This window comes from Microcaecilia unicolor, chromosome 1, assembly GCF_901765095.1.
Source record: "Microcaecilia unicolor chromosome 1, aMicUni1.1, whole genome shotgun sequence".
Lineage (NCBI taxonomy): Eukaryota > Metazoa > Chordata > Amphibia > Gymnophiona > Siphonopidae > Microcaecilia > Microcaecilia unicolor.
Window position 1 is genome coordinate 593561712 of NC_044031.1, and position 25815 is coordinate 593587526.

Here is a 25815-nt window from a genome sequence, read left to right on the forward strand (position 1 = left end):
CTTCATTTTAGATAGGAACAAGAATTTTTGTTAATATTTAGTTTCATTTGGGACACAAACACTAAAAGTGCCCAATTCAGTAAGGCTTCTACCTTGTCAGGTTTGAAGTTTGGGTAACCTACATAAGTACATAAGTACATAAGTAGTGCCATACTGGGAAAGACCAAAGGTCCATCTAGCCCAGCATCCTGTCACCGACAGTGGCCAATCCAGGTCAAGGGCACCTGGCACGCTCCTCAAACGTAAAAACATTCCAGACAAGTTATACCTAAAAATGAGGAATTTTTCCAGTCCATTTAATAGCGGTCTATGGACTTGTCCTTTAGGAATCTATCTAACCCCTTTTTAAACTCCGTCAAGCTAACCGCCCGTACCACGTTCTCCGGCAATGAATTCCAGAGTCTAATTACACGTTGGGTGAAGAAAAATTTTCTCCGATTCGTTTTAAATTTACCACACTGTAGCTTCAACTCATGCCCTCTAGTCCTAGTATTTTTGGATAGCGTGAACAGTCGCTTCACATCCACCCGATCCATTCCACTCATTATTTTATACACTTCTATCATATCTCCCCTCAGCCGTCTCTTCTCCAAGCTGAAAAGCCCTAGCCTTCTCAGCCTCTCTTCATAGGAAAGTCGTCCCATCCCCACTATCATTTTCGTCGCCCTTCGCTGTACCTTTTCCAATTCTACTATATCTTTTTTGAGATACGGAGACCAGTACTGAACACAATACTCCAGGTGCGGTCGCACCATGGAGCGATACAACGGCATTATAACATCCGCACACCTGGACTCCATACCCTTCTTAATAACACCCAACATTCTATTCGCTTTCCTAGCCGCAGCAGCACACTGAGCAGAAGGTTTCAGCATATCATCGACGACGACACCCAGATCCCTTTCTTGATCCGTAACTCCTAACGCGGAACCTTGCAAGACGTAGCTATAATTCGGGTTCCTCTTACCCACATGCATCACTTTGCACTTGTCAACATTGAACTTCATCTGCCACTTGCACGCCCATTCTCCCAGTCTCGCAAGGTCCTCCTGTAATCGTTCACATTCCTCCTGCGACTTGACGACTCTGAATAATTTGTGTCATCGGCGAATTTAATTACCTCACTAGTTATTCCATCTCTAGGTCATTTATAAATACATTAAAAAGCAACGGACCCAGCACAGACCCCTGCGGGACCCCACTAACTACCCTCCTCCACTGAGAATACTGGCCACGCAATCCTACTCTCTGCTTCCTATCTTTCAACCAGTTCTTAATCCATAATAATACCCTACCTCCGATTCCATGACTCTGCAATTTCTTCAGGAGTCTTTCGTGCGGCACTTTGTCAAACGCCTTCTGAAAATCCAGATATACAATATCAACCGGCTCCCCATTGTCCACATGTTGCTTACCCCCTCAAAAAAATGCATTAGATTGGTGAGGCAAGACTTCCCTTCACTAAATCCGTGCTGACTTTGTCTCATCAGTCCATGTTTTTGTATATGCTCTGCAATTTTATTCTTAATAATAGCCTCCACCATCTTGCCCGGCACCGACGTCAGACTCACCTAATAAGGTTTTCAGGCTTGCTGCCTCATTAATATGGAATCTGAGGATGTGACAGGGGTTTTCCAGTTTATTTCTCATTGCTATGTACAGCAAAGCTACTTTTCCAGAACATATACCAGATAGATGAAGCCAACCACAAATTCAAAACTAATCTCTAGTTTACACATAGGAGCAACTGGTGATACGGCTCCCTAAAATCCCCAGGGACCTTTGAAAGTATGTGCTGTACCCAACATGATCTATTTGCACTGTGAATACGGACTAGTGCCCTTGTGCAAAAGACTTTAGAAGCCTACAAACTAAACAGCACTGATGGTCAGTATTGAGAAAGACATAAGACAAGAGGGATAAAAGCAAGCCAACTAACTGGCATCAGGTTGGCAAGTTTCTGGTGGGTAAGTACAGTGAGACAAGGTAAAGATTAGCTTTGCTTTCTTTTAAAGCTACTGTCAAACACCTAGCCACCCGCCTAGGGCTACGCCACAGCCACTTAGGTCTAACCCCAGCACAGCTCAGGTTCGCCTGCACCTGCCGCTTGTGATCTACACTAACACCCTCCTCCACACACACCTTACTGTAGTTCTCGTATGCATGTCTAGGTTCCCTACTCTTTCAAGTTTCAGGCTTATCAATAGAAATCAAACAAAATAAAACATGGAAAAGAAAATAAGATACCTTTTTTATTGGACATAACTTAATACATTTCTTGATTAGCTTTCGAAGGTTGCCCTTCTTCGTCAGATCGGAAATAAGCAAATGTGGTAGCAGATAGTATATATAAGAGAAACATCAAAGCATTACTTTGACAGTCTGACAGAGTGGGAGGGTGGGGGTGGGTCGGAGGTATGCATGGGGACATCAAAGCATATCATTGATATTCTAACAGGATGGGTGTGGATAGGTGAGGGGAGGGTGATCAACAGAGAAATACAGCTTTATGGTTTATAATGGGCTAGGAACCCCAGATCCTTGTTAAGTCCTTTCTGTTGGGTGTTAAAATATTCAATCATTCTGACTTCAAAGGTCTTACCTTCTTGTATAGTTTTAAAGTTACCTTTCAGGATTCTCACTGTGAAGTCACTGGTACAGTGTCCTGGTCCTGTTGATCACCCCACCCCTCACCTATTCACACCCATCCTGTTAGAATATCAATGATATGCTTTGATGTCCCCATGCATACCTCCTACCCACCCCCATCCTCCCACCCTGTCAGACTGTCATAGTAATGCTTGAATGTTTTCACTTATATACACCGTCAGCTAGCACATTTGCTTATTTCCGATCTGACGAAGAAGGGCAACCTTCAAAAGCTAATCAAGAAATGTATTAAGTTATGTCCAATAAAAAAGGTATCTTATTTTCTTTTCCATGTTTTATTTTGTTTGATTTCTACTGATAACCTTAAGAGTGGACTAACACGGCTACCACACTCCTCTACTTAAGTTTCAGGCTCAAATGAATTCTGATGGCATATTCAATAAGATCGCTCAAAATGTGAAAAGGGGCCGCCAGTGTTTGTCCACCCGTACTAGCACACAAACTTGGTTTCCTAAAATGTGGTCCCAGTGATAACATGTAATGTACTGTAATTCCCATGCTGGCAAAATGAATGCAAAGCATATCAAAGTTTTGTCTGGATGAAAGAAAATAAGAACAAAATAAGAAAAACCCTTAGGGTTGAGACTCTGTCCTTTCCGCCCGTCATAAATAGTTTGCATTAAAGCACTTTAGAAACCACCCAGAAAGATCTGGATAGTCCTATAATAGAGAGAGAATTCATAAAGGAAGAGAGCCATGAAACTATTTACTATCATGAAAAAAAATTCTTAAAACAGCAATTTAAACCTTTCAAGTCTTCCAGCAAACTGAGTAAATGTCACATTTTCTTTCCAAAAGCTTTAAGGCCATTCTCTTATGTTAAAAGTTTCACTCCATTCTAAATTTGTTTCCAAGTTTATAAACTCAAGTTTCATTTTCAGTCCTTGCAGGTTTGACAATCATACCACCACCAACAGTCTGTTACAGTCACTTATGTGATTGAATATCTAAGTATATAAATCAGCTTTACATCAGGTAACAGGTGCACAACGTGGTAACAGGAGAAACCACATGAGAGATTTCCAGAATTTCTTGAAAATACTTTGAGCAATTACAATGGGGCCAGCAGATGAAAACACAGATTTGTTTTTTTAAAGCGTGTTTTCTAAAATCTCAACCAGGTGATGGAGATTCTGCCAGTGCTAACAATTGACTACATCCATATCAAACTTTTGTCACTCTCTTGGCGCTTAGAAACCCTTCTGGGAAAACGAGTAACCTGCTCTGTAAAGCAATGTAGTAGTGAGTCAGTACATGAAACAATCCTCCAAATATCCAAAGCCAAAACAAAAATACGTGGAAACCAATCATAGATATCAATGTAAGCCATCAGAAAGCAATTGGGAAATATACAAAACATTCATCAAATACAGTTAAAGAAAGCACAGAAAATCTCAAGATGCTGTGAAATGCAGACCAGATGGACCTAAAGTGCTTCTGTGGGATTCTTCAAAGGGGATCTAAAGGTAATTATGAAACGTTAAAGGTAATGAATAAGGAGAGGGGGAGGGGGGAGGGAGAGATTTAAACTAACTGTCGAGAAATTTTGCAGAAATCCATCAGGAAGCGATATGCAAACAGTTACAGAAAAGAGTAGGCAATGGAGAAAGGGGGGGGGGGGGAGAGAAAAAACAAAACAAAACAATAAGTCTAGGACAGGGAGGCATTAAATCCCCGTAAAGCTCAATATTAAGTGGGAATAGGTAGGATTTCTGGACTCTATAGCAGGATGTTGTCACTGCTGGACAAAATTACTCAGGACCCCCACTTGTTGTTGGCTGCACTGCAGGAGCTAGGTACCAAGCATTTTGAGTTTTGTTTGTTTTTTAAAATCATGTTTATTCACCAGTCAAAGAAAATATAACGGTCAGTATCCAACAAGATTGACCAGTAACAATAATATAAAATACCCATATCTGTCTCCCCCCCCCCCCCCAAACTGCCAAGTTTTAAAGGGAGTGGAGGGAAAACTGGTAGTGGGGGATGGGTGACCAAGGCAGCTTTTACATATACATTGATGAAGGCCAGGGACACCACTACCTGGCAACCTTACCCCAATCAGGCCCGCAGAGAGACTGGGCCGGGCCCGGGACAAGGCCACCCCTGGGCCCTGCTCCCACTGCCACCCCCAGGTTGTCTCCGCCCCCCCTGAGGGGGGCCCAGTGCCACAGTCCCACCCACCTCCGCGCCGGGCCCCTTCCACCCGAGCCCCCACCAGCGGAAGTGCTGCCTTCTGACTCCGGCGTGCGCAGCCCACAGACGCGCTCCTCTCAGCTGATCTTCACTGTACTTTGCAGGGCTTCTGTGCGTGCAGGACGTCAGATGCACAGAAGCCCTGCAGAGTACAGCGAAGATCAGCTGAGAGGAGCGCGTCTGTGTGGGCCGCACACGCCGGAGTCAGAAGACAGCACTTCCGCTGGTGGGGGTTCGGGTGGAAGGGGCCTGGTGGCAGTGGTGGTGGGACTGTGGCGCCGGGCCCCCCTTGGAGGCCTGGGCCCCAGGAACTTTGTCCCCCCTGCCCCCCCCTCTCGGCGGCCCTGACCCCAATCACCTTCCTTCATCCATCTACTGAGGGATGTCTTGATCATTGTCAACTACTCCCTCCCCCCCCCCCCCCCCCCCCCCCCCCATAATAAGTATAAACCCTTCCCTATTACTTAGCCATAGGTCAAAAGAGTGAGGAAAGCCCTTACCTGCACAAGATAAAGCTAACAGCTCCCTCTTACTGAAGCAGGTGAGGAGGGCTACAAGGATCGGAAGGCCTCTCAGATCCTGTTCAGCTCAGCAGATTCCCACCCTCCAATCCCTCAAGTTTGCACCTGCTGGTGCCTCTCCTGCAACCTATCCAATATCTTTTCTTCTCTGCTTGCTTGATTGGTCATCTTATTTATTTATTGCATTTGTATCCCACATTTTCCCACCTATTTGCATGCTCAGTGTGGCTTGCAATACATCATGAATAGTAGAAATATATAAGAGAATATACATTTAGTATTACATAAGGATCTGGGGTAGCATGATAGTGATGAAATATGATAGTAGTTTAACAAGCAAATAATGTAATCTTTTCTTCTCTGCTTGCTTGATTGGTCTGGCAGTGAAAGAGTTTGAGTTGAGGTAGCTGTGGCTCCCTGCCTCTCTGGCACTACCCACCAGCACGCAGGCAGCAAAGACAACCCTCCCGCCAACCTCCCACCCACTCAGGCAGCACTGCCCTGCAACCCTCCTCCTCCTGCTTGTGCAGCAGCCGCCCATCCAGTGAGAAGTTGGTGAGAATGAGGAAGGAGAGCACAGCCTGCTACCATGGGTCCATGTGTCTCAGAGGACGGGGCTTCACCACCACTGGATCTATGGTCTCTGCTGCAGAGCAAGAGACCAGACACACACACCATGTAACATAGTAAATGACGGCAGATAAAGACCTGTATGGTCATCCAGTCTGCCCAACAAGATAAAACTAATTTTACATGGTATGTGATACTTTATATGTATACCCGAGTTTGATTTGTCCTTGCCTTTCTCAGGGCACAAACCGTAGAAGTCTGCCTAGTACTGTTCTTGTACTAAGTTCTGAAGCTAACATTGAAGCCCCTTATTAAAATTTACACTCCAGCCCAGCCCATCCCTATCTATTCAGTCATGATCAGGGCGTAGACCTGTGTATGTGTATAGAAGCGCGCCCCCCCAAGTGAGCAGCCATAAAAAAAATGAGTGCCAGATCCTGCCTCCCTCGCCCTTCTATTGCTTAATATGCTTTATTTTACTTTTCTTTTCACATTTTTGCAAGCAATATTGCTGAATGTAAGGTTTGCCCCCCCCCTAGTATCCCCTCAAATGGAGCCCTGGTGACCTAGTGGGCCATGAGTCAAGTTCCCCCCCCCCCCCCCCGACCTGGTGGACTAGCAGCCGTTCCCCAGCCCCCTACCTTCACTGGAGGGAGGTGGCCTCCTTTCTCTTCCATTGGCGCCGCCTCGAAAATGGCGGTGCCAAGTCCTAACCAGTACATCCTCCCCAATGATCTGCAAACCCCAACACCAGCTCGCTGATCATTGGGAAAGAATACATTTAGCATGCATTTGCATGCTACTTGCACTTAGAGCCCTGTTTTGCATGCGTTTGCATGCTAGTTCCGTTCAGAGCCCGTGAACGCTTTTTTCATGTGCTTGGGGGCTCCGATCATGGGGCGGTAGCAAACGCAGGCATTAATATGGTGCTAACAGCCTCTAACACCTGCGTTTGCTTCTGATCATCAGTCCCATAAACCCAAAAGCAAGGGAAGGCCAATACTTAGCCACTACAGTCAAAAATATCAGATGAATATTCAGCACCACTATCCAGATTAGTGAGGGGGTGCTGAATATCCAGAACACAGTCCCCACAGAACTCCTGGATACAGGGGCGTAGCTACAGGTGGGCCTGGGTGGGCCCAGGCCCGCCCACCCAAGCGCCACACAACTGCAGCAGCAACGCAGCAGACTAACTTGATGGCAGAGACGGCACCTGCGGCGCTCTGGCAGCTGATCTCTCCTCTCCACAGGCTCCGATTTCAGGCCCTCCCACCACCCAAGCGCACATACGTACGTCGCGTCGCGGGCACCCACGCTCAGACTCAGACATGATCGATCAGATTCAGCCCACCTACCTTCGGGCTTACAGAGAGGCAGAGAGTGCATCGCCGTCGTGGTTATCCACACATCCATCCTCTTACGCGGTAGCGGACCCGGACATGGCTGTGCACGGCAGCGTGCTCTCAGCCTCGCTCGCGCTCCGCTTGGCTCCTCCGCTCGCTCGTGACGTGGTCTGAGGGAGGGCAGGCTAAAAAAATAGGTGCACATGGCCACATGCACGCACGTAGGGTTGTGCGAGCTTCAACCTGGCCCTGCCCTCCCTGGAAACATGGGAATTGGGAAAGAAAGGTGGTCTTCGAAAGTTCAAATTGAGAAGAAGAGATCATTCGAGGATCGGACTCGAGTTCCTGTCTCGGCCCCAGGTAACTTTACTGCCAGTGCCAAGCAGCAGAAGCTGCCAGCCCAGCAGCAGGTAATACATTTTGGGGGTTTTTTACATCATAATTTTATCAAAGCGAATAGATCAGACAACAAAGGTAGAAAAAAGTATTTTATTCAGAATTTATTAATTGGAATATGTCAGCTTTTGGAAATGTGAATCTGTGATATTTTGCATGCAAGTTTCAATTTTTCTGGTATTGCTGCATGCTGAGTCTGACTTCTTGAGTTAACTTTCCAGTTCAGTATTTTGCCTTCATATTTTTTGATTTCTAGTTCCTTGTGTCATGTCCATTGTGTCATGTGTTGTTCATGTGTGATCAATGTGCAGTATTCTGATAGTGTGTAGTATTGGCAGCCCTTTTTGTTTTGCTTTTTTTTTCATGAGGTAGTGTATTGGTGTTTTAGAGCCTGGTGTAATTACAGTTCTGCCTTTCCACGCATAAGGTTGTAGCTCGTCCTGTCCTTGGAATTAGTGCTGTTATATTTTTTTGTCTATTAGATTGTAAGCTCTTTGAGCATGGACTGTCTTTCTTCTATGTTTGTGCAGCGCTGCGTAGGCTTTGTAGCGCTATAGAAATGCTAAATAGTAGTAGTAGTAGTAGCTTTAGTAAGGATATGAGTGTGTTTTTGCACAAGTTTGTGTATAGCATTTTGCAGTGGAGAGATTGTGGGATAATGTAATTATATTTAAGAATATCAATTTTTCCATTAAGTATGTATGTGGTTATACTGATGCAGGGCAGCTGTTGGGCAGACTACTTAGAAATCCATCATCAAGTGAATTCTAACGCATTATTTTGTAGGATCCCAAGAGACACTACTCATACTTATATAGACAGTGCGTGCCCACCCATATTAGCTCTGGGCCCACCCAAAATCTCAGGTCTGGCTACGCCACTGCCTGGATAACAGCAATATTCAAGGAAACAGAAAAAGTAGCACCAAATAGAGATATAGTAGATCAAAGCTGTTCATGGAACAAAGTCCATCTATAGAAAGAAAAGTGACAAAGCTGAGCTGGCAGATTTCCTCACCAACTGTTTTGCTCCCAAAGATGAGTAATTACTGCTGTCTGAATAAGCTCTGGGACCACCCTGGCTACATCCATGCTCTGCCCCAACAATGCCCAGAAAGTACTGCTGACCAGGATATCTGGACAATCTTGGCACTAACTGGATAGCAGGTTCTGCCTTTAACATAGATCTTATTGATCTGGTTTTCAGCAGCCCATGCAGTGCACTCAGAAGGCAGTTTATACAATTAACTACAGAACTGACCAGACTCCTTTGATTGCATATGGCCTGGCAGGTTGCTGTTCCCCTGGGGGGGGGGGGGGGGGGGGGGGGGGGGGGGGGGGGAAGAAGATAAAAAGTTCCACTTGTACTGAAACCTTCCTTAGTAGAGCTGTGTTGCCATGTCAATTTCAACCATCTAACAGTCCCACCCTCCCTCCCCCTTTATATCCCCTCCCACATTTATTCCAGCCAAAGATAAAAGAAGTGGGAAAAGTAAACCAGGCTTATCCAAAGAACTGGGACCAAACAAATAATAAAATCAACACAGTTTATTAATGTTTCCTTAGAAATGACTCGACACAGAAGGCTTGAAATAGCAACATAAAGTTGGTCTTAAAAAACGACCGTTGTGTCAAACCGTAAGGCACTGGAATAAGCACTGATGCAATAGTGAAGCTTCACTACTGCATCAGTGCTTATTCCAGTGCCTTACAGTTTGACACAAGTCTTTTTTTAAGACCAACTTTATGTTGCTATTTCAAGCCTTCTGTTTTTTCAACCCAAATGTAAAATTAGACCATCAGTCTTTCCTTAAGACATAAAACTCCTGATGCAGGCCGCCAGGCCGAAACACAATGTTGTGTCGAGTCATTTCTAAGGAAACATTAATAAACTGTGTTGATTTTATTTTTAGTCCCAGTTCTTTAAATAAGTCTGGTTTACTTTGCCCACTTTCATCTCTGTTTGCTGCCCTGTGGGATCTATTGAGTTCTCCACATTCGTGGATCCTCTTGAGCTTCCAGCCAAACAAGCCATAAGTGGACTAAGACAATACCTGACTAATGATATGCAGAGCAACAGCCTTTAGTTGACATAGGAATGAAGGTCAAGTTCCAGTACCACCTGGTGTACTAGGGATTTAAGAGGCAGGGGGATTAAATAAATTCTAGCTATACACAACAAAGTCACTCTCAAGCCTGGGAATACATGCCAAAGCATTCTCCCTGTTACGATAGCCATCACTGAAATAATTTTATACTGCAGTTAAACTTTTTGTTTTTACCACTTACCTGAACATCGAAGTCCTGAGAGATTACAGTGATCCCCTACAAAGACAGACAGAACACACAATCATTTTTGTAATCAGTTTAAAAAAACACTTAAGATGCCAGAAAGAGGTGCTTGTTAGAAAGAACAGCCTGCTGAGATTATATAGTCTATACTCTGCATGTCCAACATTTTACGTCTTGTGGGATTTGGAAAGGCTGAAAAAGTTTAGTGTTAGGTTACTGTTGCTTTAAGATCTGCTTCCTACAAGGAAGAGATCCCTGCTGTCAGGCTGATGAAGCACAGCCTGGGCTTCAGGCCTGTATGAGCAGGCGTGCATAAACCTTTGCTGACCCAAAGAAAAGCAGTCCTTTTACTGGAAATATTATGCTGAAGCCCAAAGAAAACACCCTGCCTCCCCATGTGGTAGAACTACAGCCCTACTGTCTGGAAAAGGAGAGGCCACTCTTAATATTTACTATGTTTTTCATGTAGGCTACATGAACTATTACCAACTCCTTAACAAGGATTTGTGTCGGAGGGGACGCTTGGGGCTAGCACGAGCTACTACTTGCTGCCAGCAAAGAACTAAAGGATTTTAAAAAGAAAGGTACTGGGGATTGGAGTTTTCTTGCCTGCCCAAAATTGGGTTTCTGGCTATGCACCTGTATACATCTACCAGGCTCTTAAGTATAAGATTCTTCGCTATAGGGCCAGCAACTGTTCTAGGAGCTTATCCGATTCTGTTAATCCACATAAGCCTATGGACTTGATTACATTTCATAAACAAAGACTGACTTGATCAATGTACTGTGATAGAAGAAGTTGGCAATGCAAAAGTAATTTGTTATTATCAAGTTTAACAAACAGAGAGGGTATACAGCATACATTGAAAGTACACAAACCAAAAAAGCAACACTGGGCCTTCAAAACTAAGACAACAGGAGTGTTTTGACAAATGACCCGACATGGGCTGTGTTTTGGCGTTAAAAAAAATGCCTGCCTCAGGGGTCAGGGTTTTGATTGTGGAGTGTGTAAAATGTATGTATATCTCCAATGCCTCTGAAGATCTATGAAAGCAAGCGTTCCTGTCGGAAAAGACAGCCGAGATGCGGGAAATACACTGAAACAGAAGCCTGCGCGGCCGCACTGCTGATCTGCAAGGGCAGGCTTCTACATGGACTGTTGCTAGTGGAGGAGTAGCCTAGTGGTTTACTGCAGTGAACTTTGATCCAGGGGAACTGAGTTCAATTCCCCCTGCAGCTCCTTGTGACTCTGGGCAAGTCACTTAACCCTCCATTGCCCCAGGTACAATATAAGTACCTATATATAATAAACAGGTTTGATTAATATACCGTCTTTCTGTGGTTACAAATGCCATCAGTTGAGTGTAAAATTCATACTAAGCCAGTATTCTGTAAAAGGTCATTCCGCTCAGTGCCTTCTACAGAATAAAGTTTAAGCACAGATTTTGGCACTTATCTTTGGGCATTTACTGAATCTAGCTCTAGGTAGTTATGTATAAGATATATAGTAGTCTAATGTTAGTAAATTCATAAGTACATAAGTATGGCCACACTGGGACAGACCAAAGGTCCATCAAGCCCAGCATCCTGTTTCCAACAGTAGCCAATTCAGGTCACAAATACCTGGCAAGATCCCCCAAAAAGTACAAAACATTTTATGCTGCTTATCCCAGAAATAGTGGATTTTCCCCAAGTCCAATTTAATAATGGCCTATGGACTTTTGCTTTAGGTAATATCTATACCAGGTCCACATAATGATCGATTTCTATCACCACACAACCTCACTTTCCCTTGGTCTGCAATATTTGTTAAATACCTCTGGAACCATTGGAATTGACAAGTTTATTTATTTGTACCCCACATTTTCCCACCTATTTGCAGGCTCAATGTGGCTTACATAATACCGTAATGGCATTCACCAATTCGGTTGATAACAAATACAGGTTGTATTGTAGTCTAATGAGGTAGGTGTATCTCAGGCAACATGAGGGTTGAAGGGAATGTAGATTGTATGTTAAAATTCACTTGCCAAATTAATAGCCAGTTTGGGGGTTTGATCTTAAGTATTCTCTAGTAAGTGTTGCCTTAGGTCTTTAGAATCTGTACTATTAGGTATCAAAACTAAGCATGCCAAAAATCAGAAGTGTATCTATGCGGGAGTAGTACCAGCAGTATAACAAAAGCTAGATTCAGAAGCACAGTCCAATAAACATTCTGCAGACCAATAGATATGAAGCCAAGTCATCCACTACAAAGCCAATGCCTCAAATCTGTTTTTTTCTACTTCAAGCCAAGAGGCTGCTACTCTTGTTTCAATTTGGCAACAGCCTCACTAACCTAGATGGTTGTGTAGATAAAACCTGAGAAGACAAAGAGACAGGTGTTCTGCTGTATTTTTCTTGTAGGTGGTAACATGGCAAGGCCTGTAACGGCTTCAGTGAAGATGGAATTTTTGGACATGTTAAAGACATACGAGAACAGTGGTGGAGAAAGTGGCTGAAGTCCTATCCTCTTTATGGTTGTGAGCAAAAGTCACAGGGAAAAGGGGGGGTGGGGGAATTGGGAATTTCAGATTCTACCAATTTAAATAGATTAAACAAACTGGGCAGATTGATATCCGCAGAAGTTTTACAAGGCCACTGATAAGTCTTGGTGGCGATTTTGAAATGGCAGCAGGCACAAGAGTGGGCTTCTCCCTGCCCCAAAGAGGCCACTAGACCACCGGGGCATGTTAAAATTAGGTTCAGGGAGGGCACCATGAGGCTTGGAAGGGGGAGGTTCAGGGAAGGCGAGACAGCCAGCCCAGGCTTAACAAAACCTTCCAAATGCCTGACAGTCCCCTGAAAAATGAGGGAATGTCTGGGGGAAACCTTCCAAATGCCCAACAGTCCCCTGGAAAAAGGAGAATGTGTCTGGGGGGAAACCCAGATTTAATGTAACCTTAGGTCAACCTACAGGGAAGAGAGCAAGTGAACTGTCACAGTCACTCTCTAGCCTTCTGTCTCCTTTCCTGTCCCTGGTTCGTTTATTCTTTTGTCTACAAAAGCAGCCCTGGTGTCAGGCAACTAACTGAACAGCCCATTTGTGTTATGTCGGCACTTAATTGCGACAATGGTATGAGCATGCATTTAGTGCAATTCAGGTTGGTATCTAAAGGTTAGGGTCATGATTTCAAGGCAGCCAATTAAGGTGTGTTGAGGCCTATCCCCAACCCAAAGCATGAAAACTACATGGAAACCGAGCAGCAATAAAAGGAGCACTGAGGCGGCTTGATCTGAATAAGGGAAGTTATAGGGAAGAAAAAAAAAATACTAGCGTGGTTGTCTAAACTACCAGAAATATGAAGCAACCAGCAGTCAAAAGCTCCAGGGAAAAAATAAGGCAGAAAAGGTGGTCAGTAAAAAGGTCCAATCAACATTGGAAGATTGGACGAGAGTGGGGGGGAAGAGCAGAGAATAGGATAAAAGTTTAAAAAAAAAAAAAAAAAAAAGGGGGGGGGGGGGGGGGGGAGATTGATCACAGAGAAAATAAAATCCACCCACATACAAGGTAGGGTGCGTCTTACACTAGCACTTTTGGTGCCCTGCCTTCCTTGTGACCTGTTGGCCATGTTTACACAGCTTGCTACAGCCCCGCTATTGCTCAAGACAAACGCCAAACTTCTCGGCCAGAGTAGTGTTGCTGATTGGCTGGGCTATGGAAGAGGGAAGGCTGGGAACTGAAATGGAGTGGGAGTACTCATCTAGTGGTTACAGCACTGGGCCAACAGCCAGGGAAGCAGAGTTCAAATCCCACTGCTGCTCCGTGTGATCTTGGGCAAGTCGTAACCCTCCACTTCCTTAGGTATGAAAGACAGCCTAGTAGACAATGTGAAATGTAGTATCTAAAGCATTAACCTTACCCTTAGTATTATAAGCAGCAATTACACACTTGCCATTATAGAATTTGCAGTTTTGAGTGCAAATCAGAAAATCAGATTTTTTTGTGCATTGCCCCTATCCCCCCTACAGCAAGAACACAGTAACTCATTTTTGTCAACAATAAGCTAACTTAACAGATGTCCTGTAGTCACTGTGTATGTCTCACTATGGAAGCCATTTAACATTTGAATGCATTTTCAAGCCTGAACCAAAAGTCCACAAGAGTTTTGAGACGTTAAAGCTGGAACACAGTACTGTATTAGTTGCAGTCAAGGATTACATCATGAGACTTTATTCACTAAAAGATTAGATTTTTTTGGACTTCATGTTTACACTGTTACTATGCTTTGGCTTTTTAGGGCAGTGTGACAAAACAGTGGGTTTTAAGCCTGTAAAACTGTATTTATTGAATTACAGTTCTCTAGTTTGGCCAGCAGGTGGTGCATGTTTACATTTAAAGCTGTTACAGAGAACTGATTATTCATTCTTTTCCTTCTTTAGTTAACACAAATAAGAGCTAATCAGCAGTGATGTGACCAGCTACTTTCGTTGTTCTGGGCTCTCATTGGCCACAAGCTCAACTCATCTAAAGATCTCTTTGCTGAGGCCCTGTGAAAGTTACATTTGATAACCTGTGAGCAGCTATATATCCTGATATCCCCAGGTACTATTTAGATAGTATACAAATGTGATATAGATGTTATAATTGATCCATATTTCAGTTACCTGTTCTTGTTTTGCTGATTACACCTTTTCTGTTCATTGATATTTCATGACTAACATTTTTAGCTTATTCCCTCTGCTTGTCTGGACTAAATCTTGGTGGTTTGTGTGTTGGATCTGTGGGTGCTTTCTAGGAACTATGGGACCACTGGTAGTGTGGCCTCAGTAACCTAGAAATCACTGGGGATAATTTGAGAGCCAGGCTCACCCAGAGGCAGTTGTGACCCAGTTGGTGGGAGGAGGGTGCTAGTGTAGAGCACAAGTGGAACTGAGCTGTGCTGGGGATAAACCCTCTAAGTGACTGTGGGGTAGCCCCAGACCGATGGCTAGGTGTGTCATGATGGGTAGTACGAGTGTCCCTACCTCCTGTTTCACTATCTAGAAGGGAGTTAATCCAAAGCAGACCCCCCCCCCCCCCAAGATATCCGAGCCTATCCGAATCACGAGACAGGCCTTCTTGATGTTTCCAGCTCAGCAGCCCCTGGAGAAACCAGCCCCACCACGGACCCCATCTCCACTGAGCCCAAGACCACCGACACCGCACCCAGTGCTCGTTAATCACTTTGACCAACTTGACCAAAGCCTTAACCATTTAGTTCAACCAGACCAACCATCTCCTGAATCACAGCTAATCGATCTCGCTGATATTACCATCCAAACGATTGCTGAGTCACCAGAATCACCACCTGAGTTACCACCGTTACTTGAACCTGCCTTTGTGTTTCCATCCTCACCTCCACCCTCCAGTGTTCCAGAATATCCACTTCCTTACGTTGATCTCCGTATCCGCCTCATCCGAATCCGCAACCTAGCAGGAAACTTGGATTTGGGTGGACCAGAGTCTGCTGAGTTTCCTACACTGCAGGCTTTGTATTGTAACATCACCGAGCTGCTCGACATTTTACATTTGTTTCCCGAACCAAGCCAGATAAATGCCACAGCAAGTTCAGCCGCTGTCCACTCCAGAAGAAACTATTCCCTTAAAGACTATTTCTTTACACAGAATTCCTATTCCAATACCACCTCCCCCAGCCTCTCCTGTGAAAGTTCCAAATCCATTACCAACTCCCTCATCCTCTTCAGTTGGTACACTCCTCCGCAGGGAACCAACAACAGAGAACCTTGCTGCCCTCGACGACATCAAGGAACCAGATCCACATAAAACTGAACTTTACCCTGTTGACCAGTGTAACTCTGAGCAGCTATCTGACACCAACACTCATTGGTCTCACGACTTTGACGAAACCTTTTTTGAAGGCGACACCGTACCAGACGATACGGACGAAGACAGCACTGTTGCCGCAGCAGAAGTCTCGGTGGTACACCAGTACACCCTCTTCTTCTGCTTCCCATCTGCACGATTGTTTGCTGTTGGACTCACGTGTTGTATCATTCTTTGCATAGGTTTGGTGTTGTTTTTCACTACATTGTTTACCTATACTGTTGACAGAAATCTTGCTGATCTCTGGGTCACTCTTAGTGCCTCTCCTTCTGGCAACTTTACCTTGCCCGTTGGAAACGCCACGGTATTTGCAACTACAGTACTTGCAACTACACCTGTACTTGCAACTACTCCAGTAGTCCTTGCCACTACCCCTGTACTGGCAACGACTCCACCAGCCTACACAACTCCCCAACAGAATACCACTTTTACACGCCTATTTGGAAGTACATCCCTCCACCCAATCAAAAAGATTAGCTCCACTGCCACCAGTTATACCACCCCTGTGACAGATACACCTGTCCTGACAGACTTTCCGGCTGGCAATCTTACAGTGCCAGTTGAAAATTCTGCGACTACTCCTGTCCTCACTGATTCTCCTATTTTGTCTCCTACAAGTGTTCCCAATAGTAGTAGTAGCCCGGACCATATTGTCCCCAGTATTACAACTATTTCTGAGGATATTACTACCTTGCTTGAATTGCGACCCACCCCTCCTCCTTATCCTTTGGTGCCTGATAGTGACGTTCCTCCTCCCTCGAATACTACCTTAACCACTCCACAGCCCAAGGTCCCTCCCAGATAGCATTGCCGGCCCATTATCTTCATTAGGTATATGTCCCATACCAGCCCAGATAACCAGTATTCACCGTCACAAACTGTTCCTTCCCTTGAATCCCCACCGCTGTCACCTTTCAATTTAGGTGATCTAATTATTCCTGAACCCCGACCTACCTTTTAGACCCCCGAGGGTTCGGATACCCCAATTGGGACCCGGCACCTGAAGACTACCCCAGTTGGGATCCCCTAACCCGGTATTATACATTGTGTGAACCCTTACTCGAGAGTTGGACTTTGGGCCCCAGTCGACTTGTCACTCACACCCTTGCATTGTTTGGAGGAAGTTTAGGGTTACAAGTGGAGCAGACTGAAGTGCTCCTAGTGAGACCAGAAAGTGGTGAAGTAGTGGATTTCTGGTTGATCGCATACGCCGTACTTAACACCGATTGGATACCGTTTCTATTCATTAGAGAAGTTGGGTGGGGATCTTTGGAAGTATTTAGCCTTTTTGAAGTACCCGATCCCACAGAAAAAGGAGCTATCAGAATTTACCCCCCTTACCCAAGTAATCCCTAAATGATATATCAAGTTTTGGTATATTTTGGGATAGTGATAATTGTAATTGCAGCTCTTGCCAAAACTCTAGGGTTAATTCTGTTACTCACCTTAATTCTTAGCCGCCAATTGCCTTTTATACAGTCCCGATCCACTGCCTAATCATGAAGACTACCAACATGATATGCCTAATTCTCCTAGTGTGTGTGTTCACCATGCCTACTGTACAGGGAGCACAGCATTTAGAGAGTTTCCTGCAGAAATTCATGCCCCAATACAAAGTAACATTACCCACTACTAAGGACACGGTTACAATAACCCTCGATGTGTGTGCCTGTACTATGTGTGGTGAACATCCTGTACAGACGTATCTGTCAGCATTCGAGATCTACCTGTGTCCCTTTTCCAACTGCGGAAGCTGGGCACAAGTATGGTGGTATACAGGTTCATGGGTTCCCTATTCAGGTAGTGAAATTCCAGATCTCAAAAAGAGTATTTCCATTATGAAAATACGTGTGCCTACCCTTTGTGCAATGACCAAGTGTAATCAAGTGGCTATCACTTTCAGAGGGGTAACTGCTGTCACGTACAGAACTTATTCCTTGGGAATTGATGCCACAGGCCGGGATCCTGTAGGAACCTTTCAGATTATTCCCCCCCCTACAACCAACCCAGAACAAAATCCTTTGATGCCAACCAAGATCCCAGAAGTAAAGATTCCCTATCAGATTGTACCAATTAATAATTCTAAATATTTAGTGGCATTAGAAACAGGGTTTGGGGAAACTAACTTGTGGCTCGAGTGGGCCCATTATACTACCAAGAGTTTGAATGTTTCCAACTGTTATTTTTGTTCCCATGCAAGAGCTGAACCAACAGTAGTCCCCTTTCCTCTAGATCTTTACAATGATCCAGATGGTTTTTGGTGTATGTTAGAGCTACTACAGGTAACAACTGAAACTAATCAGTCTTGTCAACACCTTGACAAACATCACCCCTACTTACCCCCTCGGATGAGGGTTCCACCTGCATTCAGGATTCCAGATATCATACATGTCTGGAACGATATGGAGTGAAAAATTCACGGTTTTTGGGAAATTTGACCAATTGCAATAGTTCCCTAGCAAAAGGAGCTCTGAGGGGTCTGAACCTTACAGACTTTTCACAAGCTAGAGCAGATGTATGGTGGTATTGTGGAACCCATACTATCCACCATACGCTTCACAGAAGTTGGACAGGCAGATGTGCCTTAGTCAAATTGGTAATTCCAATCATTATAGCATCCCTGATTCCTCCTCATAGCAGCTCTTCCTCACGAGTGAAGAGACATGCAATGCCTGGATCTTTTGATGATCGGGTCTATATAGATGCAATTGGCGTTCCAAGAGGGGTACCTGATGAGTTCAAAGCCAGAAACCAGATTGCTGCAGGGTTCGAGTCTGCCTTCTTTTGGTGGGCTACTATTAACAAGAACGTAGACTGGATTAACTATATATACTACAATCAGCAGAGATTTGTCAATTACACCAGAGACGCAGTTCAAGGAATTGCAACACAATTAGATGCCACCAGCAGAATGACGTTAGAAAATCGATTAGTGCTTGACCAGATACTGGCAGCAGATGGCGGCGTGTGCCATAAAATAGGTACACAGTGTTGCACCTTTATCCCCAACAATACAGCTCCAGATGGGTCAATTACCAGAGCTCTGAAAGGTTTAACCTCACTGTCGCAAGAATTGGCAGAGAACTCTGGTGTCGATACATCCTGGACCGGTTGGATGGATAAAGCTTTTGGTAAATGGAAGACATTTATCATTTCTGCAGCCACCACCATAATCATAGTGGTTGCAATTTTTGTGTTAGTAGGATGCTGTATAATCCCTTGTGCTAGAGGCTTAGTAGAACGCTTAATTGAAACCGCAATAACAAAAAAGACAACCGCAGGACAATATGCTCTGTATGAAAATCTCCTTCCCAACACCACAGGGGATAACACGTTGGACTATCTCCCTATGAGATGGACCAATCGCTATGCAAATCCTAGAGACAATGTAGAAATGTCTGCAACAGTATAATCATGTAATAGCACACAGGGATGCAATATAATAGCGTTAAGCCTGATGAAATTATATAATCAGCTCTATGTAATCAATGCGAATGTATACTCAAGATATAATCAGTATATAACCAAAGATTTATTGATTGTTAGCAAGATATATATCTCCATATATGTAAGAGTAAGATTGAACCTGCATATTAATAGGTTTAGAAATATTATTGTTGTAGTTATAGTATGCTACTTGATCGCAGATATGGGTAAGCCCCCCCTAAGAAGAATTGAAATAACCAAAGTAGTGCCTATGTTATAACCTTAATTCAAACAAATCTGACTATACCAGTTTTCAATTAGACTCACTCGATTCTACAATTTTATAGGATACCTTCTGGAATGGATGGTACCATGGTTCCTTAACCCTGGTGTCACCCTATGAGATAGGGTGAATAGGGGAATGTTAATATGTGTTGTAGCTTGAGACCTATCCACTGGAATGGTGGTGGGCCAAGCTACACAGCTTGGAACAGCTGAAAAGTACTAACTAGGCCTAATAACCTGCTGATGGCCTTATAGCAGAGAGCCTGCAAAAGCAGGCCTGCTTGGTGAGTTTTAAAGAAACCTGGTACAACTTTCAAATTGAGTGTAACACTTAAGATGAGGAAATTAGAGATAAAAATGATAAAAGTTTGGTTCTTAAGATGGAGAATGTCTTAGAGAAAATGGCTTCTGGTATCATAAGATATAAAAACACATGATCTCTGTCATAAGATCAGAAAAGAGGAAGTGAAAGTGTAAAAGTTGAAATTATTAAGCAATCTTTGGGAGGAGGGGCAGGTGGGCACCTGACCGGAGGTCATGACTCATAGATTAAGTAATATTAGAGAAAAAAATCCCTCTCCATAGACTTGTATTGGGACGAAAGACTATAAAAGAGATGAGAAGTAGACAGATTTTTGGAACATTCCCCAACGGTTCTCCAAGGGCGAAGCTCTGTGCAATTGAACCTAGAATCTGTCTGATGAATGTACCAAATTGAAGACTTGATTTTGGTAAGAATTAAAAATCTTATTTCTGTAAACTATCTCTGTCTTTATTTCTATTTATTCTTTACTTGTCATTTGTTCTACAAAGTAATCCACACACTAGTGACACTCACACCCTGAACAAATTTGAGTTGGTTTTTAATAAAATATATGTGGGAACATAAATGGCCAAAGATCTACTTAGATCCTAATAGACAGAAAGCTGTGGTCATGGGAATTAGATTTGAACTGAGCCTTCTGATGCCTCCCCAACGCCGATACCCATGGGAAGGGGTATCACAGGAATTCAGGGAGGAGTTCAAACAGATTGTAGAAGCACAAACCCTCTGTACACTTCCGTGGGAAAGGGTCTCCCCGGGGCGTAGAGAGGGGCATTAAAAACACCCCCAAACAGGGCAATTAGAGGAATTAAAGAGAAAGAGTAAAGGGCTCGTGGATTTGATATAGTACCTTCCTGTGGTACAACCAACACAGTTTACATTATATGCAGATGCTCGCTCTGTCCCTAGTGAGATCACAATCCAAGAGGTTAATATTAAAAGCAATTTAACAGGCCAGAAACAGCTCCCAGCTGTTGAAGTTACATGTTCAGGGCTAATGATCGATATTCAATGGCACAAAGTTCCAATGAATATAAACTAAAGCCAGCTATTTTGTGGGTATTCAGTGCGCAGAGTTAGCATTTATGCTGTTAAGTCTGATATATTTGGCACTTAGGGGCTAATTTTCAAAAGAGAAATTAAAAAAAAAAAAAGCTTAAAGTGTGGCATAAGGCAGCATTTGGATGTTTCTCACCAAAACATCCAGATCGGTATTTCAAACTAAATTTTCCAGATCTTTTTCTATGCAATTCATCTACAGTGTGTCCAAATCAAGGGGGTATGTCAGAGGCATGTTAGGAGTTTGGCGTCCTTAAGACATGGACGTTTTCATTTTATTCCATTATGGCTGAAAAACAGCCTGCTTTAATAATGATTAAGCCACAAAAAGTGACAGGATGGCCACTGGAGAAATAGAGGAATGACCCCCCTCCCACTCCCCCAGTGGTCACAAACTCCCTCCCATCCCCAAAAGGGGTGAAAGAAATGGTACGTTATCAGCCTCTATGAAAACCTCAGATGTTATAGCCAGTCCTATTAGAGCAGCAAGCAGATCCCTGGAGTAGCTTAGTTGTCAGTGTAGTGCACTGTGGAGGAGGGGATGCAGGCTATTAATCTACTCTTGTTACAGTTGTCGTGGAAAGTGTGAGCCCTCTAAAACCCACCAAAAACCTCTGTACCCACATATAGACGACACCTGCAGCAATAAGGGCTATTGTAGTGGTGTACAGTAGGTTTTTGGAGGCGTGGTCTAGTGGTTAGGGTGGTGGACTCTGGTCCTGGGGAACTGAGTTCGATTCCCACTTCAGGCACAGCTCCTTGTGACTCTGGGCAAGTCACTTAACCCTCCATTGCCCCAGGTACAAATAAGTACCTGTATATGTAAGCCGCATTGAGCCTGCCATGAGTGGGAAAGCGCGGGGTACAAATGTAACTAAAATAAAAAAATATAAGGGAGAAACCGCGAGAGGTGTACCTGGGAGCTTTTGTGAAGTCCACAGCAGTGACCTCTAGGGTGCACCACTGCTCTGCTGGGATGTCTGTGTGGCCAGTCTAAGAATTCTGGATCCTCCTACATCCCGATGGCTTGATTTTGTATATTTTTCATTTTGACTGTGTTCAAAAGAATGTACATAAGTAATGCCACACTGGGAAAAAACAAAGGGTCCATCGAGCCCAGCATCCTGTCCACGACAGCGGCCAATCCAGGCTAAGGGCACCTGGCAAGCTTCCCAAACGTACAAACATTCTGTACATGCTATTCCTGGAATTGTGGATTTTTCCCAAGTCCATTTAGTAGTGGTTTATGGACTTGTCCTTAAGGAAACAGTCTAACCCCTTTTTAAACTCTGCTAAGCTAACCGCCTTCACCACGTTCTCTGGCAACGAATTCCAGAGTTTAATTATGCATTGGGTGAAGAAATATTTTCTCCGATTTGTTTTAAGTTTACTACACTGTAGTTTCATCGCATGCCTCCCCAGTCCTAGTATTTTTGGAAAGCGTGGACAGACACTTCACATCCACCTGTTCCACTCCACTCATTTTATATACCTCTATCATGTCTCCCCTCAGCCGTCTTCTCCAAGCTGAAAAGCCCTAGCCTCCTTAGTCTTTCTTCATAGGGAAGTCGTCCCATCCCCGCTATCATTTTAGTCGCCCTTCACTGCACCTTTTCCAATTCTACTATATCTTTCTTGAGATGCAGCGACCAGAATTGAACACAATACTCAATGGACCAAAAAGATAAAAATGTGAACAGGAGCATAAACATCTAGCAAGTGTCTTTTTTTTTTGGGGGGGGGGGGGGGGGAGGTTTTGCCTTGAATTCTGGATGTTTTGAGCAAAAAACTTTCAACATCAGGACATGGACATATTGAAAATGTTCCTTAGTCACCGAAGTTTAGTAGCCATATCAGACTGCATAAAATCAGTCCTATATTTAAGCAGTGTCGCTTATGTAATGAAGTACTAAATATCAGACTTCACTGCATGACCGGCTGCATAAACCCAGCCTGACCTTGAATATCTGGGAAACAATGCCGGTGGTGGCAAAGAGTGCTCACTGCTGCTGGCTGAATATCCACCAAGTTTCTGTACCTGAGGCAATGGAAGATTAAATGACTTCCTCCGGGTCACAAGCTGCTGCAGTGGAAAAATTAAACCCCAGTTCCTCTGGGTTTACTGCAGTGGGCCGAGAACATTAGGCTACTCCTCCACTTCTAAATTGGAGTTTTGAAAACATCTTCATATATGGAAACTTAAATGCCTCATTGTCAAATCTGACACTTAAGAACTATGTCCTCTTGTCTTTTGAAAGAGTGGAAGCCATGGATTCCCTTCCATGCATTATTATTATTAGTTACATTTGTATCCCACATTTCCCCACCTTTTGCAGGCTCAATGTGGCTTACATATAACCTTTAACGGCGTTAGCCGATTACGATCTGAATGAATACAAAGTGATATTGTAGTAGAATGAGGTACATGTATGGTAGGTACAGTTGGGGGAACTTAGAGAGGAAAAGGGGGAGAAGAGTCAGGTAATGTTCGTTACAGTCTTTGGTTGCATTGTGTCGCAAGCGAACAGGCATTTTTATGTTGGGTCGGTGGGGTATGCTCCTCTGAACAGGTCTGCCTTTAGTGCTTTCCGAAAATTTAGGTGGTCGAGCGTAGTTTTTACTGCTTTTGGCAATGTGTTCCATAGTTGTGCGCAGGTAGGAAAAGCTGGTTGCATAGGTAGATTTGTATTTGAGTCCTTTGCTGCTTGGTAGTGGAGGTTTAGGTATGATCGTGCAGATTTTATGGTGTTTCTGGGTTGGCAGGTCGATGAGGTCTGTCATGTATCCTGATGCCTCGCCGTACATAATTTTATGAACAGTCATGCAGATTTTGAAAGTGATATGTTCTTTGATTGGTAGCCAGTGCAGTTTTTTTCTCTGAGTGGTTTGGCGCTGTCAAAATGTGTTTTTCCCAAATATAAGCCTGGCTGCTGTGTTTTGGGCGGTCTGAAGTTTATGATTTGATCCTTGCATCCCGCATAGATTCTGTTACAGTAATCTGCGTGGCTTAGTACCATGGCCTGAACTAGGTTATGAAATATTTCCCTCAGGAAGAATGGTTATAATACACATTACCACCAATATATGTGTATTATATACCTAGGAAGAAGCTGGAAGTAAAACTATTTAGAATCTAAATATGGGTTGGGAATAAGTGTTAGATTTCAGAGTTTCTGTAAGGATCTGAGGGATTGGACTTTATTTTTTTGTCATTATCTCTCAAAACTAACCTGCTCCTTGGAAAGCAGGTATGGATGTTCCAAGATTGAACACTTAAGAAAAAGATCTGTGTCTGACTTTGGGTGCCTAGTTATATTCATAGCTTCCTTATAAATGTTATTTAAGCTTTACTAATGAGATTTCTTGATGCTAAGCCGCTTAAGGAGTTTTCTGAAAACCAAGGTATTATAGGAACATTATAAATGCCCGTCAGCCACAAGAGGTTTCTCAGTGCCCCGCACTGGCCTCGTTTCCTTTTTGGAGCACTATTAGTGCAGGACACCCTCCCTGTCATGGGCACATTGCAAGTTGTGCTTTAGTTTGATTTCCTTTTGCAGCAATTAAGTTTGCTTTTGATTTATAATTTACAAAAAAAAAAAAAAAAAAAAACCAACAATACAGCAAATATTAAAATTCTTATTTTTCATTTTAAGATGGCCAATAAGCATATTCTTGTCTCCCCAATCCCTTCTCACTGTAGGGAATGTCCTATGCCACAAAGGGTAGTGACAAGATTGCCAGCAATTACAGATGCAGTCTCTGACTTCAGTGGCAGACAAAGCCAGGTGAGTACTTGAAGAACCAGCTAGAGAAGATTTGAAGCTGTTAGAACTTTTTCAGTTGTTGATATGGTGAAATATGACGTATTGGTGTTAACTGTATGAAGCTATACCTTCATTTAAGTGCTGCATGTGCACCAGTCCCTGGGAAGAAGATCTCAATTGCTGAGACAGGGAGAGAAGAAAAGAAACCCAAAAGATACTGTCATGAAACACCTAGCCACCCGCCTGGGGTTACCCAACGGCCACTTAGAGGGCCCATCCCCAGCACAGCTCAGGTCTGCCTGCACCTGCCGATTGTGCTCTACACCAGCACCCTCCTCCCACCAACTGGCACAGCCACCTCTGGGCGAGTCTCTCACTCCCAAATTATCCCCAGTGATTTCTAGGTTACTGGGGCCATATTCCCAGTGGTCCCACAGTTCCCAGAAAGCACTCACAGACCCAACACACAAGCCACCGGGATTCTTTATCAGTCCAGACAAGCAGGGCTAACAATTGTGTTTATTCTCAGAACTTGGAACAGTGGAGAAAATATGCAAATGGCAAACAGCAACAAGTAACTGAAAAATGGATCAATTAGAAAACTAACTAAATGTTTGCATACTGGCTAAACAGTACCTGGGAAGATCAGGACATATAATTCACTGAGCCTCAGCAAAAAAAGATTGCTTTTTCTTCCTGGCTAAGACTGAACTCAAAACCAGTAAAGTCCAAATGAGATGAGCTCCTTGGCCAATCGTAGCCCAGTCAACAAGATTTCAAATATATACTGCTTCTTGCTTCCTGTTTGTTTTAAAGAAAAAAAGAGCACTCTGTTCCCCATAACAGCTTTAAGCATAAACATGCACCATCTGCTGGTCAAATAGGAGAAATACACTTTAGACAATTAAAACAGGGAAATATCAAATACATTTTACAGGTTTAACACAGGGGCGTAGCCAGACTTCGGCAGGAGGGAGGTCCAGAGCCCAAGGAGAGGGGGCACATTTTAGCCCCCCCCCCCCGGCGCTATCGACCACCCCCCCCCCCACCGCCATTGCCGACCCCGACACCACCACCAACCCGCCGTTGCCTACCTTTGCTGG

At 43.9% G+C, this 25815-nt stretch overlaps 1 protein-coding gene across 2 annotated transcripts in view; it reads right to left on the bottom strand.

Annotated features, from left to right (window-relative positions):
* The window catches only part of NDRG1 (N-myc downstream regulated 1), a 154997-nt gene that overhangs the window by 63564 nt on the left and 65618 nt on the right, over window positions 1–25815 (bottom strand). For both annotated transcript variants that reach the window (XM_030219403.1, XM_030219410.1), the window contains one exon: window positions 9985–10020. In XM_030219403.1, the coding sequence (XP_030075263.1) occupies window positions 9985–10020 (36 nt within the window). The remainder of the gene's footprint in view (window positions 1–9984; window positions 10021–25815) is intronic.